Consider the following 13,202-nt stretch of genomic DNA (forward strand, 5'->3'; position numbering starts at 1 on the left):
CTGACCTTAAGTGATGGGTGTGGCAGCAGAATAATACGGTGGGTAATAAATACATGGTCTTAAAATCAATTATAATTCCAAAGACGAGTGGAATCCTGGTCTTCCTATCAAGAGGACTTGAATGATACTGAAAAGAAAAATAAAGGAACAGGCCCTCCGGCCCACCAAGCCTGCACCGATTCCTAATCCTTATTTACTTATTGTCCATACGTGGTTTCTATCCCTCTGTTCGCCTCCTGTTCATGTGCCTATCAAGGTACGCCTTGAACGTTGTTAACGTGCCTGCTTCCACCATCTCCACTGGCAGTGCATTCCAGACACCCACTACCCTCTGTGTAAAACGTTCCCCGCATGTTTCCCTTGAACCTGTAGTCAACCCTTCCACCCTGGAGAAAAAGCCTCTGACTATCCACCCTATCATAGAATCCCTACAGTGCAGAAGGAGGCCATTCGGCCCATCAAATCTGCACCGAACACAATCCCACCCAGGCCCTATCCCATAACCCCATACATTTACTCTAGCTAGTCCCCCTGACACTAAGGGGCAATTTAGCATGACCAATCCACCTAACCCGCGCATCTTTGGGCTGTGGGAGGAAACCGGAGCACCCGGAAGAAACTCAGGGGGAGAACATGCAAACTCCACACAGACAGTGACCCAAGCCGGGAATCGAACCCGGGTCCCTGGCGCTGTGAGGCAGCAGTGCTAACCACTGTGCCACCATGCCGCCCCTAAACAAACACCATCCCAGGTGGGACTATGCCTGTCATAATTTTGTAGACCTCTATCAGGTTGTCCCTCAACCTCCATCTTTCCTGTGAAAACAATCTGAGTTTATCCAACCTCTCCTCATACCTAAAACCCTCCAGACCAGGCAACATCTTGGTAAACCTTCTTTGCACCCTCTCCAAAGCATCCACGTCCTTCTGGTGCTGTGGCAACCAGAACTGCACGCAATATTCCAAATGCAGCCGAACTAAAGTTTTGTACAGTTGTTGCCAGAGCCTTTGAAATTTGGTATTCTTGCATTTGACCTGATGAGTGCAAGATGAAAAGCTTCAGCAACATGTTTTTTAAAGAATTAATATTCAAAGCTCTGTACTGCCAAGCACCTGTATCGAGAAGACTAAAAGAAGTGTTCTAATATGCCTTTCAGGGATAGCAGCATGACATCACTTGAAGGGAAGTGTGTCCTCTGATCCCAGCCTCCGTTTCACCTAACATAAATCCTCATGCATCGATCAAGCTTTTCTAACCTCAACAAGTGATATCTTGCCTTCGTTAGGTGCACTAATGTTTTATTACCATCATTGTGGCTCTGGTCAGAGATTGGGCCAAACCGGATGGACATGCTGAGCATGGGCAAGTTGTACATGAGTGAATTGCTCCATTCACGCACCATACTCATTGCTTTTGTTCCCACTGTGTTGTGTTGGTGTAATGATATAGAGGCATCAATCGCTCATAACAGCATTGTGGGTTCACCTATTAGGACTGGGCACATGAGAACAGCTATACAGTGGTAGAAAGTTTGAAGATGTCAGCAGCAGGGCTGTGTCTGCGGTGCTCTCTGTTCACAGGCCCAAGTGAAACTGAGGCTGGATATCATGACACACTTCCTTTCTGGTGATGGCATACCGCTATCCCCTAAAGGCACATGTTACAGTAACGGAGGAAGAAGTAATGCTCCAGTAACCGCATCTGGAGTTACTGAGAGCAGATCTGGGCACCGCATCTTGGGAATCATACAGTGCAGAAGAGGCCCTCCGGCCCATCGAGTCTGCACTGACATGTAAGAAACACCTGAACTCCCACCTAATCCCATTTGCCCATAGCCTTGAAGGAAGGATATATTGACTTGGAGGGAGTGCAGCAGAGATTTGACAATGATATCCGGACGCGAAGTGTTAAATTGCAAAGAGGAATTGTGCAATTCTGAAAACTGAAGCAATCCATGTCCAAATGAAGCTGAGACCTGGACAGTATCCAGGCTAAGGATGACAAGTGGCAAGGAACATTTGCACTGTACAAGTGCCAGGCAATAACCATCTCCAACAAGAGAAGATCTAACCCTCGCCCCTTGACATTCAATGGAATTACCATTGCTGAATCCCCCGCTATCAACATCCTGATCAGAACTGAACTGGGCCAAGCCATGTAAATACTGTGGCTACAAGAGCAGGTCAGAGGTTGGGAATCTTGTGATGAGTAACTCACCTCCTGACTTCCCAAAGCCTGTCCACCATCTACAAGGCACAACTCAGGAGTGTGATGGAGTACTCTCCACTTGTCTGGATGAGTGCAGCTCCAACAACAAGAAGCTCGACACCATCCACCCACTTGATTGGCACTCCTTCCACAAACATCCACCCCCTCTGCCACCAACTCACAGTGGCATCTATGTACCATCTACAAGATGCAGTGCAGGAAATTGCCAAGCTTCCTTCGACAGCAACTCAGAACTGCTGCAATCTGGATGGACAAGAGCAGCAGATACCTGGGGGCAGCACCACCTAAAGGTTCCCCTCCAAGCCGCTCAGCATCCTGACTTGGAAATATATCAGCCGTTCCTTCACCGTCGCTGGGTTAAATTCTGGAACAACCTCCCTCATAGCCACGTGGGTGCACCTCCGCCACATGGACTACAACGGTTCAAGAAGGCAGAGCACCACCACCTTCCCAAGGGTAACCAGCAATGGGTAATAAACGCTGGCCTAGCCAGCGATGCCCACGTCCCATAAATGAATAAATAAAAACAAGAAAGTTGTGCTAAATGTTACAAATCCCTGGTTAGGTCTCAGCTGGAGTGTCGTGTACAATTCTGGACACTGCACTTCAGGAAGGCGGCACAGTAGCACAGTGGTTAGCACTGCTGCTTCACAGCTCCAGGGACCTGGGTTCGATTCCCGGCTTGGGTCACTGTCTGTGTGGAGTTTGCACATTCTCCTCGTGTCTGCGTGGGTTTCCTCCGGGTGCTCCGATTTCCTCCCACAGTCCAAAGATGTGCGGGTTAGGTTGATTGGCCATGCTAAAATTGCCCCTTAAGTGTCTTGAGATGGGTAGGTTAGAGGGATTAGCAGGTAAAATATGTAGGGGTATGGGGGTAGGGCCTGGGTGAGATTGTGGTCGGTGCAGACTTGATGGGCCGAATGGTCTCTTTCTACACTGTAGGGTTTCTATGATTTCTATGATGAAGGCAATCAAAGCCTTGGAGAGGGTGCAGGGGAGCTTACAGGATGAAAGCAGGTCCAGGGGATTGCTTTAATTACGTGGAGAGGTTTGCAGAAGTCGGCATTCTCTTCGAAGCAGAGGAGGTTGAAAGGTGAATTAATGAAGATTTTCACAAAGTGTAAGGTTTTGATAAACCGAATAGGAGGAAACAGTTTCCCCCAGTAAATGAGTCAGACACCAGAGGCCCGACACTTAAAATAATTGACAACAGCACTAGAGGAGAAATGTTTTCGCACAGAGGGCGGGGTAAGATCCAGAACACAGTACTGAGAATATTGGTGGACGCAGAATCCACAGGAATTTAATAAAGGCATTTATAAAGTGCGTTGCCACTTTGTCATATAGTTAAAGAGAAATATGTTGCAGGGAAAAGGCCTAAATTAGACAACTCTCTTTTAAAAGATAGCATAGGCACTTTGGGCTGAATGGCCTCCCTCATTAGATTCTGCGTGATCATCAGCAGGGAGCAGGTTTGGGTTCGACTGTCATAACGCGCCACCCTCCTACTGCAGACCTGAGCGTCCATGAAGTGTCCAGACTCAGATTGCATCAAAGCGCGTGTGTGACCCCTTAAAAACTCAGCTCCCCATGTTCTTCCTCCTCTCGTGTAGGACAATGTGAGTGATGCTGTATCGAGCAAAAGGCAGTTTTCTTTACCTTTTTGGCCAATTTGCTACCTCCCCTGAATAAAAGCATCAAATTGGCACATTCCTGTCACTGCCCTAGCTGTGATTAGCTAGCTATATTAGCACAGCAACTGCTGTTCAAAATTAGATTTGGAACTCTGAGGTCATGGAAGCACAAGAGAAATTCAGGTGTTTTTGTTTCCACGATTTTCATGCATTTGGTTCCAGGTTTGCCTGCGTGGCTGCTATTCGGCACAAGTACCATTTGTGGGGAGTCTTCACGGGCGCGAAGGATGTTCGCCTTTATCGAACTGCTCGCACTGAGTGTTCCAGCAGTGGGCGGTGGATAGTGATCAGGCCTGAGAGCCTTATCAGTGCCGAGTCATAGAGGTTTACAGCATGGAAACAGGTCCTTTGGCCCAACTTGTCCATGCCGCCCCTTTTTAAACCACTCAGCTAGTCCCAATTGCCTGCATTTGGTCCATATCCCTCTATAAAGGTGGTGGGGGCGGCACGGTAGCACAGTGATTAGCACTGCTGCTTCACAGCTCCAAGGTCCTGGGTTCGATTCCCGGCTCGGGTCACTGTCTGTGTGGAGTTTGCACATTCTCCTCGTGTCTGCGTGGGTTTCCTCCGGGTGCTCCGGTTTCCTCCCACAGTCCAAAGATGTGTGGGTTAGGTTGATTGGCCAGGTTAAAAAAATTGCCCCTTAGAGTCCTGGGATGCGTAGGTTAGAGGGATTAGTGGGTAAAATATGTGGGGGTAGGGCCTGGGTGGGATTGTGGTCGGTGCAGACTCGATGGGCCGAATGGCCTCCTTCTGCACTGTAGGGTTTCTATGATTTTGATTTCTATGATATCCATCTTACCCATGTAACTGTCTAAATGCTTTTTAAAAGACAAAATTGTACCTGCTTCTATTACTATCTCTGGCAGCTCATTCCAGACACACTCCACGTTCTGTGTGAAAGAATTGCCCCTCTGGACCCTTTTGTATCTTTCCCCTCTCACCTTAAACCTATGCCCTCTCGTTTTAGACTCCCCTACCTTTGGGGAAAATATATGTTGACTATCTAACTGATCTATGCTCCTCATTATTTTATAGGCCTCTATAAGATCACCCCAAGCCTCATCTGCTCCAGAGAAACAAGTCCCAATCTATCCAGCCTCTCCTTTATAACTCAAACCGTCAGAGTGGAACACCCCACCATCACTCTTGCTGAGGTCTGTTACTCATACTGCCCTCCAAGGTGACATAGGAGCCAGGAGGAGGTTGTTGAACCTTGCAGTCCATTCCTCTATTTAGTGAGATCATGGCTTATCTGTGAACTAATTTCTTTACCCCATAATCCCGTAACATCTTTCCTGGACCGAGGTCGATGTGAAGAAACTGTTCCCACTTGTGAAAGTATTGAGTAAATTGGTAAAAGAAGCAAAAGTGATATAAGGGAAAACCTTTTCATGCAGCGTGAGGTCAGTGTTTGGAATGCACTGCCCGTCATTGTAGTGGAGGCAGGTTCATTCGAAGCATTCCGAAGGGAATTGGGTTGTTATCTGAAACGGAAGAATGTGCTGGGCTGTGGGGAGAAGGAGGGGGAATGGGACCAGTTGAATTGTTCATTTGGAGAGCTGGTGAAAGACACAGTGGGTCGAATGGCCTCCTGCACCGTAACCCAAAGTCAATCGATCAACTTCAGTTTCAGAGCAAACAACTGATCTCTCAGTACTTGCCTTTTGTGGAAGAGTTCCAAACTTCTACCACCTTCTACCGCCTCATTGCAATCCTGGAAGGTCCGACTCTTACACTCTGCCCCATCTTAAACTCCCCAAGCAACGCAAATATGGTAGATTGGGAGAAACTTAGTTCCCCTAAGCGTAAGACCATAAGACATAGGAGCAGAATTAGGCCACTCGGCCCATCAAGTCTGCTCCGCCATTCAATCTTGGCTGATTTTCTTTCTCATCCCCATTCTCCTGCCTTTTCCCCAGGGCACGCTGAAAACTTCAATCATGTCACCCCTAAAATCGCCTTCTAAATCCCAGGGCTTAATATATCTGAAGTTTGACTCCTCCATCCTTGTATTTTATTCCTCCTCGTATAAAGGCCAGCATTTTATTAACCTTTTTGATGTTTTTCTGCACCTGAAAAGGACTCTGCATTACCTGAAACCGCTTCCCAAGGAGTTATTTCTCATTTAACCTCCTCTGCTGTGGAATTTACTTGCTGGCTCTTGTTGTAACAAAGCTCGCCATTGCCACTCCATCTGTAACAGGGACTGTGTCTCACTGCTGCCCTCTGTTGGATGATCCTGACTCTCTCTCATTCTGATTCCCATTGCAATGTAGTAAGACCGTTTGATTTCAATAAGGTGGAGCTCTATTCGTGCACCAATTCCTCCCCACGAATGAGATACCAGCCAGCCCGTGAGGAGGATGTTCACAGCAGTGCGTCATCCTAAGCAGTCCCCCGACCCCGAGTGTGAAACCTAAGCTTGTGGAACACTCCGCACTAAATGCCTCTGCCCGCTGACTTAGATTTGTTTTCAGTCCTCTACCGACCCCTGGACACGTTTCACAGTTTGCATGGTGCTGGATAAATGCAGGTTGCTGGTGGTGAGCCAGGTGTGACACTGTTGGGATTCCGTATCACCGAGCAGTGCCTGGTGGGAGTCAGGAGATTATGACGCTGCCCCAGTAGGAGGCGCTACTCTGAGGCGAAGGCAAGTTGCGATGGAGCAGAGGAGAGCCTGATGTGGCTTTGGCAGTTTGGGAGACCTTAATGTTGTTGCTGAACTGAATGGTGTTGCAACACAGCATCTACTTAATAAATACTGTATTGTGTTTGCAGATGGCTCGTCATCGCGGTGGGTCTGATTCGAGCTGGCTTGGCAAGGGGCACCTACCATGGTCTCTATTATTCCATCGAGAAACCATTGAAGTTCTTCCAGACAGGGGCATTGCTGGAGGTGGGTGTTGTTGCCAATTGTCCTTTTTGCTCAGCTGGGTGCTCCTTTGGTAACATGTCATTAACAAACACCTTTGCCACATTTGCTTTACACGGCTGCTGATCGCTGCACAGTTTACAACTCAAGTGCACAATTGTCACAGCACTGATGCTGACAGAACAGCCTGCCACCCTGAAACTCTTCTACAGACACATCAGCAATCATGCATGTCTATCTTGGAACTTTCAAGGAAAGAATCATAGAATCCCTGCAGTGCAGAAGGAGGCCATTCGGCCCATCGAGTCTGCATTGATTCTCAAAGAGCATCTTACCCAAGCCCAACCCCCGCCTTATTCCTGTAACCCCTGTGCATTTACCCATGGCTAATCCCCCTAACCTACACATTTTTGGACACTGGTCAATTTAGCATGACCAATCCATCTAACCTGCACATCTTTGGACTGTGGGAAGAAACCGGAGCACCCGGAAAAAACCCATGCGGACACAGGGAGAATGTGCAAACTCCACACAGACAGTGACCCAAACTGGGAACTGGACCTGGGTCCCTGGTGTTAAGAGTTTTAGTGCTAATCACTGTACCACCACAGATCACTTAACATTTCTTGTCCCTTTATTGGGTGGGACAAAATTGCCAACTGTTCATATTTCATGGTGACAGTATTTATTCTGTTGATTAATCTCAAATCAGAAACCTGGCTTCTCCAGAAGGTACGGAGCTTTGCTGGTTGGAGGGACTATCAGAATCATGGGACAGTTTACAGATTTTTTAAAGTTTTATTTGTGGGATGTGGGTGTATCTAGCTGGCCAGCATTTATTGCCCATTTCTAATGTCCTTCAACTCAGTGGCTTGCTCGGCCATTTTAGAGAGCATTTGGAGTCAACCACATTATTATATATTTAAAAGGGTTGAAGGTTGCTTTAAGAGCTGATCGCATGATTTGATGGTAATGTCATTGGGGTGTTTGCACAGGCTGTTGTTTTACTTTCAACTTGTACTCTGTTCTGTGTAGTGCAGAGAACATCTCTTTCAATAAAACCTGTTGTATGTTGTTTTGAATCTACGTGTGCAAACCACATCTTTTTATTTTTGTTAAAACCCACAACCACTAACATAGTTAGGACATTACAAAAAGAAAATAGTCAGCGATTTGGGATTTTGTTTCATTGAGAACGTCGCAGTCCTAAGCATAAGAAAAAAAATTGTGGCTCCTCTCACTTCAAATATTAGAAAGCTGGGAAGAAGCAACAACAGGATTAAAGATTGAAGTGCCAGTGCAGGGAGACCAAGGAAGAAAAATCTCTGAGATTTTAAGAGGTGGTTTTCCCAATCCGAGAAGGGTGAGATTCCAGGCAGTATCTGGCATATTTCAAAAGAGAGGATGTTTTGTGGTACGGCTGGGATTGTTTGGGAAAAAAATACATCAAGTCAAACTCCAGGGTAAAAAGGGGAGTACTGGGAAGACAGTGAAATATATATATCCTGAGCAGTCTCGAATCGCTCGTGCCTGCGAGAGAAATGGCGGATCCATGGGGCCTTTCAATTAAGAAAGTGAATCAAGGGGTTCTGATGTGGAGCATTTTCAGTACTTTGTATAATTGGATGAGTTGCTTATGCCAGTTTTTCTCAGTACAACAGGAAGTAAAACCTACAATTTGCTCTGGACCTTGGTTCATCCAGCAACGCTGGGAACCAAAATTTACGATGACTTGACAAAGATCCTTGAAGAGCATTACTCTCCAAAGCCACTGATCATCGCGGATTGGTTCAGGTTCCACCGAAGGAATCGAGTGGAAGGTGAAAGCATTACTCAGTTTGTGGTAACCTTAAAAAGACTGGCACCACATTGTGAGTTTGGCGAGTCATTAGAAGATGCTCTTCGAGATCCTCTAGATTGTAGTCTCCAAAATGAGGCAATCCAAAGAAGATTGCTTGCGGAAGTGTTTTGACTTTATAGACAGTGGTGTCGATGGAACTGGCTGATAAAGTGGCTTCACGATTTGGTACAGGAATGAAGATCTACAAGTTGGGAACTGCCCATAAGTCAAAACAGCAACAAGCGTGTCACAGATATGCCAAAATGGGTCAATTAGCGAGTGAATGCTGGAGTAAGGATAGTCAATGCAAGAATTGTGGCAAAATGAGTCATATTGCAAAAACTTGTTGGCTTGCACCAGCTTCCCCTGAGAAGAATACTCTGACGAATCTGGGTACCTTCAAGAAGAAGAACAAGTTAATGCAACATGGAAGAAAATAATTACAATTGAAGAAGCAAGTGTCCAGATATGTGATGAAGAGCTCCACTGGAATGTCTTATCCATAAAGGGTGAGTCACACAGATTCTGGGTAATTCCAAAGTTAAATGGATAACATATTAGGATTGAGGTTGATAGAGGTGCTGCTGTGTCTTTAATTCCTCAGACTACATGCTGCCAAAACGTCTTCCTTTAGAACCAGCTGATGTGATTTCTTTTTTAGGACATACACAGAAGAGACTGTGCCATTAAAAGGTTACATAGTCAATGTGGAGTTGAGTCAACAAACACCAGAATTGCATCTCCATGTGGTCCATAGTAATTTTCCAGCTGTATTTGGGAGATCATGGTTGGAAAAGACAAAGCTTAAATGGAGTGCTGTCAACAGATGGCTCGATGTCAAAACAGATCTGTAGCACCTTCTGGATAAATAAGTGTTTTCGAAGAGACACTGGGTTCAATGAGCTCAAGCGAAACTCAAAGTTTAATAGTCAACCAAAAAGTCTCAAAGCAAGAGCAGTACCATATGCAATTCATGTTAGATCCGGTTATCAATGACTGGCCTACCTCCATCATATCTGTCATGAAACCAGATAGTTCAGTTCAAATTTGTGGTGATCTTAAAATAGCTATAAATCCAGTGTTTGTGCTGCTCCGTATCCGCGTCTTTGAATTGGAGATTTGTAGGTGGGCAGAAATTCGGCAGGATTGATCATGTTTAGAGATGAACGTAGCTGTTGATTCACAACCATTGCTTCCCATCATCACGCATAAAGGTGTTTTTCATTGTAAAAGATTGCCTTTTGGAATAACATCGCACCAGCCCTATTCCAAAGATCAATGTACACTGGACCAGAGAGACCGCTTAAAATCTGATCCAATGTCACCTGGATGATATTCCAAATACAGGATGAAGCGAACGAGAACTTGAATAACTTAGAAGCAACATTGGAACGTCTTCAAGCACATGGTCTGCATATCTAGATAGAAAAGTGTGACTTTTTCCAGACATCAGTCCAGTATTTGGGTCACATTATAAAGGGCTATATAAAGCACCTAAAAAGATGGACGCTATTTTAGAAGCAGCACATCTGACGAATGTGACGCAATTGAGGTCCTTTCCAGGGTTAGTAAATTTATGATGGCAAAATTGTTCCTAACTTTGTAAATTATGCAGTGGCTTCAATTAATGTAGCCATGTGTGGAACAGTCATGGGACTGGACAACGGAACGTGCAAAAGCATACGAGGATGTCAAAGATGTTATGTAGAAGTCTGAAATATTGGTTCATTTTAATCTGAAGCAACCATTACTGCTTGCATGCGATGCTTCACCTTATGGAGTAGGGACAGTAGTTTCACCTAATGCCTTCTGGAGAGAAAAGACCGATAGATTTTGCTTTGCATACTGTAACCAGTGCTGATTCTAAGTATGCTGAGCTAGAAAAAGAAGCATTAAGTATAATCTTTGGAATCTTTGGCATACAAAGGCTTACATCATTATTTACATGGTTGTTTACATAGATTTAAGGGGCAAGGTTTCAAGGAGATGTACGAGGCAAGTTCTTTTTATAGAGGGTGGTGGGTGCCTGGAATTCGCTGCCAGGGGAGGTAATGGAAGCAGATACGATAGTGACTTTTAAGGGGCGTCTGAACAAATACATAGGATGGGAATGGAGGGACATGGACCCCGGAAGGGTAGGGGGTTTTAGTTCAGTCGATGCAGGCTTGGAGGGCCGAAGGGCCTGTTCCTGTGCTGTAATTTTCTTTGTTCTTTGTCATTTCACATTATTGACTGATCATCAACCTTTAACTCCTATTTTTGGCCCATATTGTTAGCTGCTAGCCGATGGCAAAGATGGTCATTGATCTTGTCTGCACAGTCTTAGGCTATAAAGTATTGTCAGTCAGAATGCCATGTTGATGCGTTATCACACTTGCATTTACCTTTTAAGCAAAGGCCACCAACTAGTATTGCTAATATTTTTCACTACTAGACCATTTGCCTGTTGACAGCTTCTCAAGCTCAGAGACATACCAGAAATGATCCCCTGATGAGGAAGGCGATAAATATGGAACACATCGTCCACATCCTGATTCGCAACCATGTATGTCAAGAAAGCTTGAGTTGACTGTCCCAAGATGTAGGAAATCCAAGTGATCATTCCTTCTAGTCTGCTTGGAAGAGTTCTTGAACAACTACATTTGGCATGTCAGCTACGACTCTCTCCAACTTTTACAGATGCATCATAGAAAGCATTCTTTCTGGTTGTATAACAGCTTGGTATGGCTTCTGCTCTGCCCAAGACTGCAAGAAACTACAAAAGGTCATGAATGTAGCCCAGTCCATCACGCAAACCAGCCTCCCATCCATTGACTCTGTCTACACTTCCCGCTGCCTCGACAAAGCAGCCAGCATAATTAAGGACCCCCCGCACCCCAGACATTCTCTCTTCCACCTTCTTCCCTCGGGAAAAGATACAAAAGTCTGAGGTCACATACCAACCAACTCAAGAACAGCTTCTTCCCTGCTGCCGTTAGACATTTGGACCTACCTTGCATTAAGTTGATCTTTCTCTGCATCCTAGCTATGACTGTAACGCTGCATTCTGCACTCTCTCATTTCCTTCTCTATGAATGGTATGCTCTGGCTGTCTCGCGTGCAGGAAACAATACTTTTCACTATAAGCTCATACATGTGACAATAATAAATCAAATCAAATGAAGGTCTTCCTGGTACAGTCCAGCTAAAGAAATTAGCACATGGTTCTTTTTGGTGGCTGTGTCTGGATGTTCAGATTGAAGAAATGGTGGAACAGTGTCAATCCTTTACACGAATAAGAAATACACCATCGCTCTCTCCTTTTACACCCTTGGGAATGGCCTAAAATGCCATGGCAGCAATTGCATGTAGATTTTGCTGGTCCATTTGAGGGTTACATGTTCTTAGTCATCGATGCCCACTTGGCCAGATGTCATCTTGAGATCTTCTACAACTGAATAAACCAATGAAAAACTTGATGAAACTTTTGCAAGATTTGACAAACCAGAACAGATTGTTATCGATAATGGTTCGCAGTTTCCTTCATAAGAGTTTGAGGATTATCTCAAAGTAAATGGTATTCAGCATTTACAATCTGGACCTTCTTCATCCATCCCATCAACAAATGGATTGGCTGAAAGATTCAAATGATCCTTGAAACACTCACCATTCATCGCCAACTTCTTGAGGGCAATTAGGGATGGGCAATAAATGCTGGTCTAGCCAGCGACACTCGCATCCCATGAAATAATTTTTTTTTAAAGTAACATAGCTAGGGAAACAGTAGCCTAGTTATTCAAAGTCAAATGGGTGGATAATGTGAACTAATGTCAAACAGGTAACTCTTGTAGACCTGGGACTGAAGCACGTTGTTGGGCAGATTAGCGAGACTTTTATTGCAGCTGACTGCTTAGTTTCATGGGTTCAAATCCCTCACTGGAGATTTTGAGCACAAAAATCTCTCCAATGCAGTACCGAGGGAGTGCTGCACTGTTGGAGATCTTTCAGAAGAGATTTAAAAGCGAAGGCTCCACCTTTGACTGTCAAGGATGCAGAAGATCCCAGTGTCACTATTCGAAGAGCAGCAGGGAGTTCTCCCCAGAGTCCTGACCAAATATTTATTTCTTGATGAACATCACCAAAAAAAAGTGATCTAATCAGTATCCTGTTTTTGGAGGGAATTGCTAAGTGCAAATTAGCTGTAATCTTTCCCTCAGTATGATAAAGATTGTATTCCAAAAATACTTCATTGACATTCTGAAACATTCTATATAAATATAAGTCTTTGTCTTTCCAGCTATATTTTGAGAGTTTTTCACCCCAGGAATCTCCAAGCTTTTAAATATTTTATCATGGGCTCTTGTGGTAGCAGTGATTTTACTGAGTGGGATTGCGGTATGGATGATTTCTTGAAAGGGATGTTGCATTGAGTAATTTAGTGACTGGGGTGCTTTCTGACTCAGCAGCTGAACCTTGCAGTCTTGTGCATTCTTGAATTATTGAGTGGGAGCACACTGTTTCATATTTGTTTCTCCCATTTCTTTCAGATCCTTCATTGTGCTGTAGGTACGTATTAACCTCTTT

At 44.9% G+C, this 13,202-nt stretch overlaps 1 protein-coding gene across 1 annotated transcript in view; it reads left to right on the forward strand.

The window, feature by feature from the left end:
- The window catches only part of hacd2 (3-hydroxyacyl-CoA dehydratase 2), a 41,273-nt gene that overhangs the window by 4,255 nt on the left and 23,816 nt on the right, over positions 1-13,202 (forward strand). The window contains exons 2-3 of the mRNA XM_078227860.1: positions 6,706-6,823; positions 13,166-13,184. Coding sequence (XP_078083986.1) covers positions 6,706-6,823; positions 13,166-13,184 — 137 coding nt within the window. The remainder of the gene's footprint in view (positions 1-6,705; positions 6,824-13,165; positions 13,185-13,202) is intronic.

This window comes from Mustelus asterias, chromosome 14 (assembly GCF_964213995.1).
Source record: "Mustelus asterias chromosome 14, sMusAst1.hap1.1, whole genome shotgun sequence".
In the NCBI taxonomy this organism is placed as follows: Eukaryota; Metazoa; Chordata; class Chondrichthyes; order Carcharhiniformes; family Triakidae; genus Mustelus; species Mustelus asterias.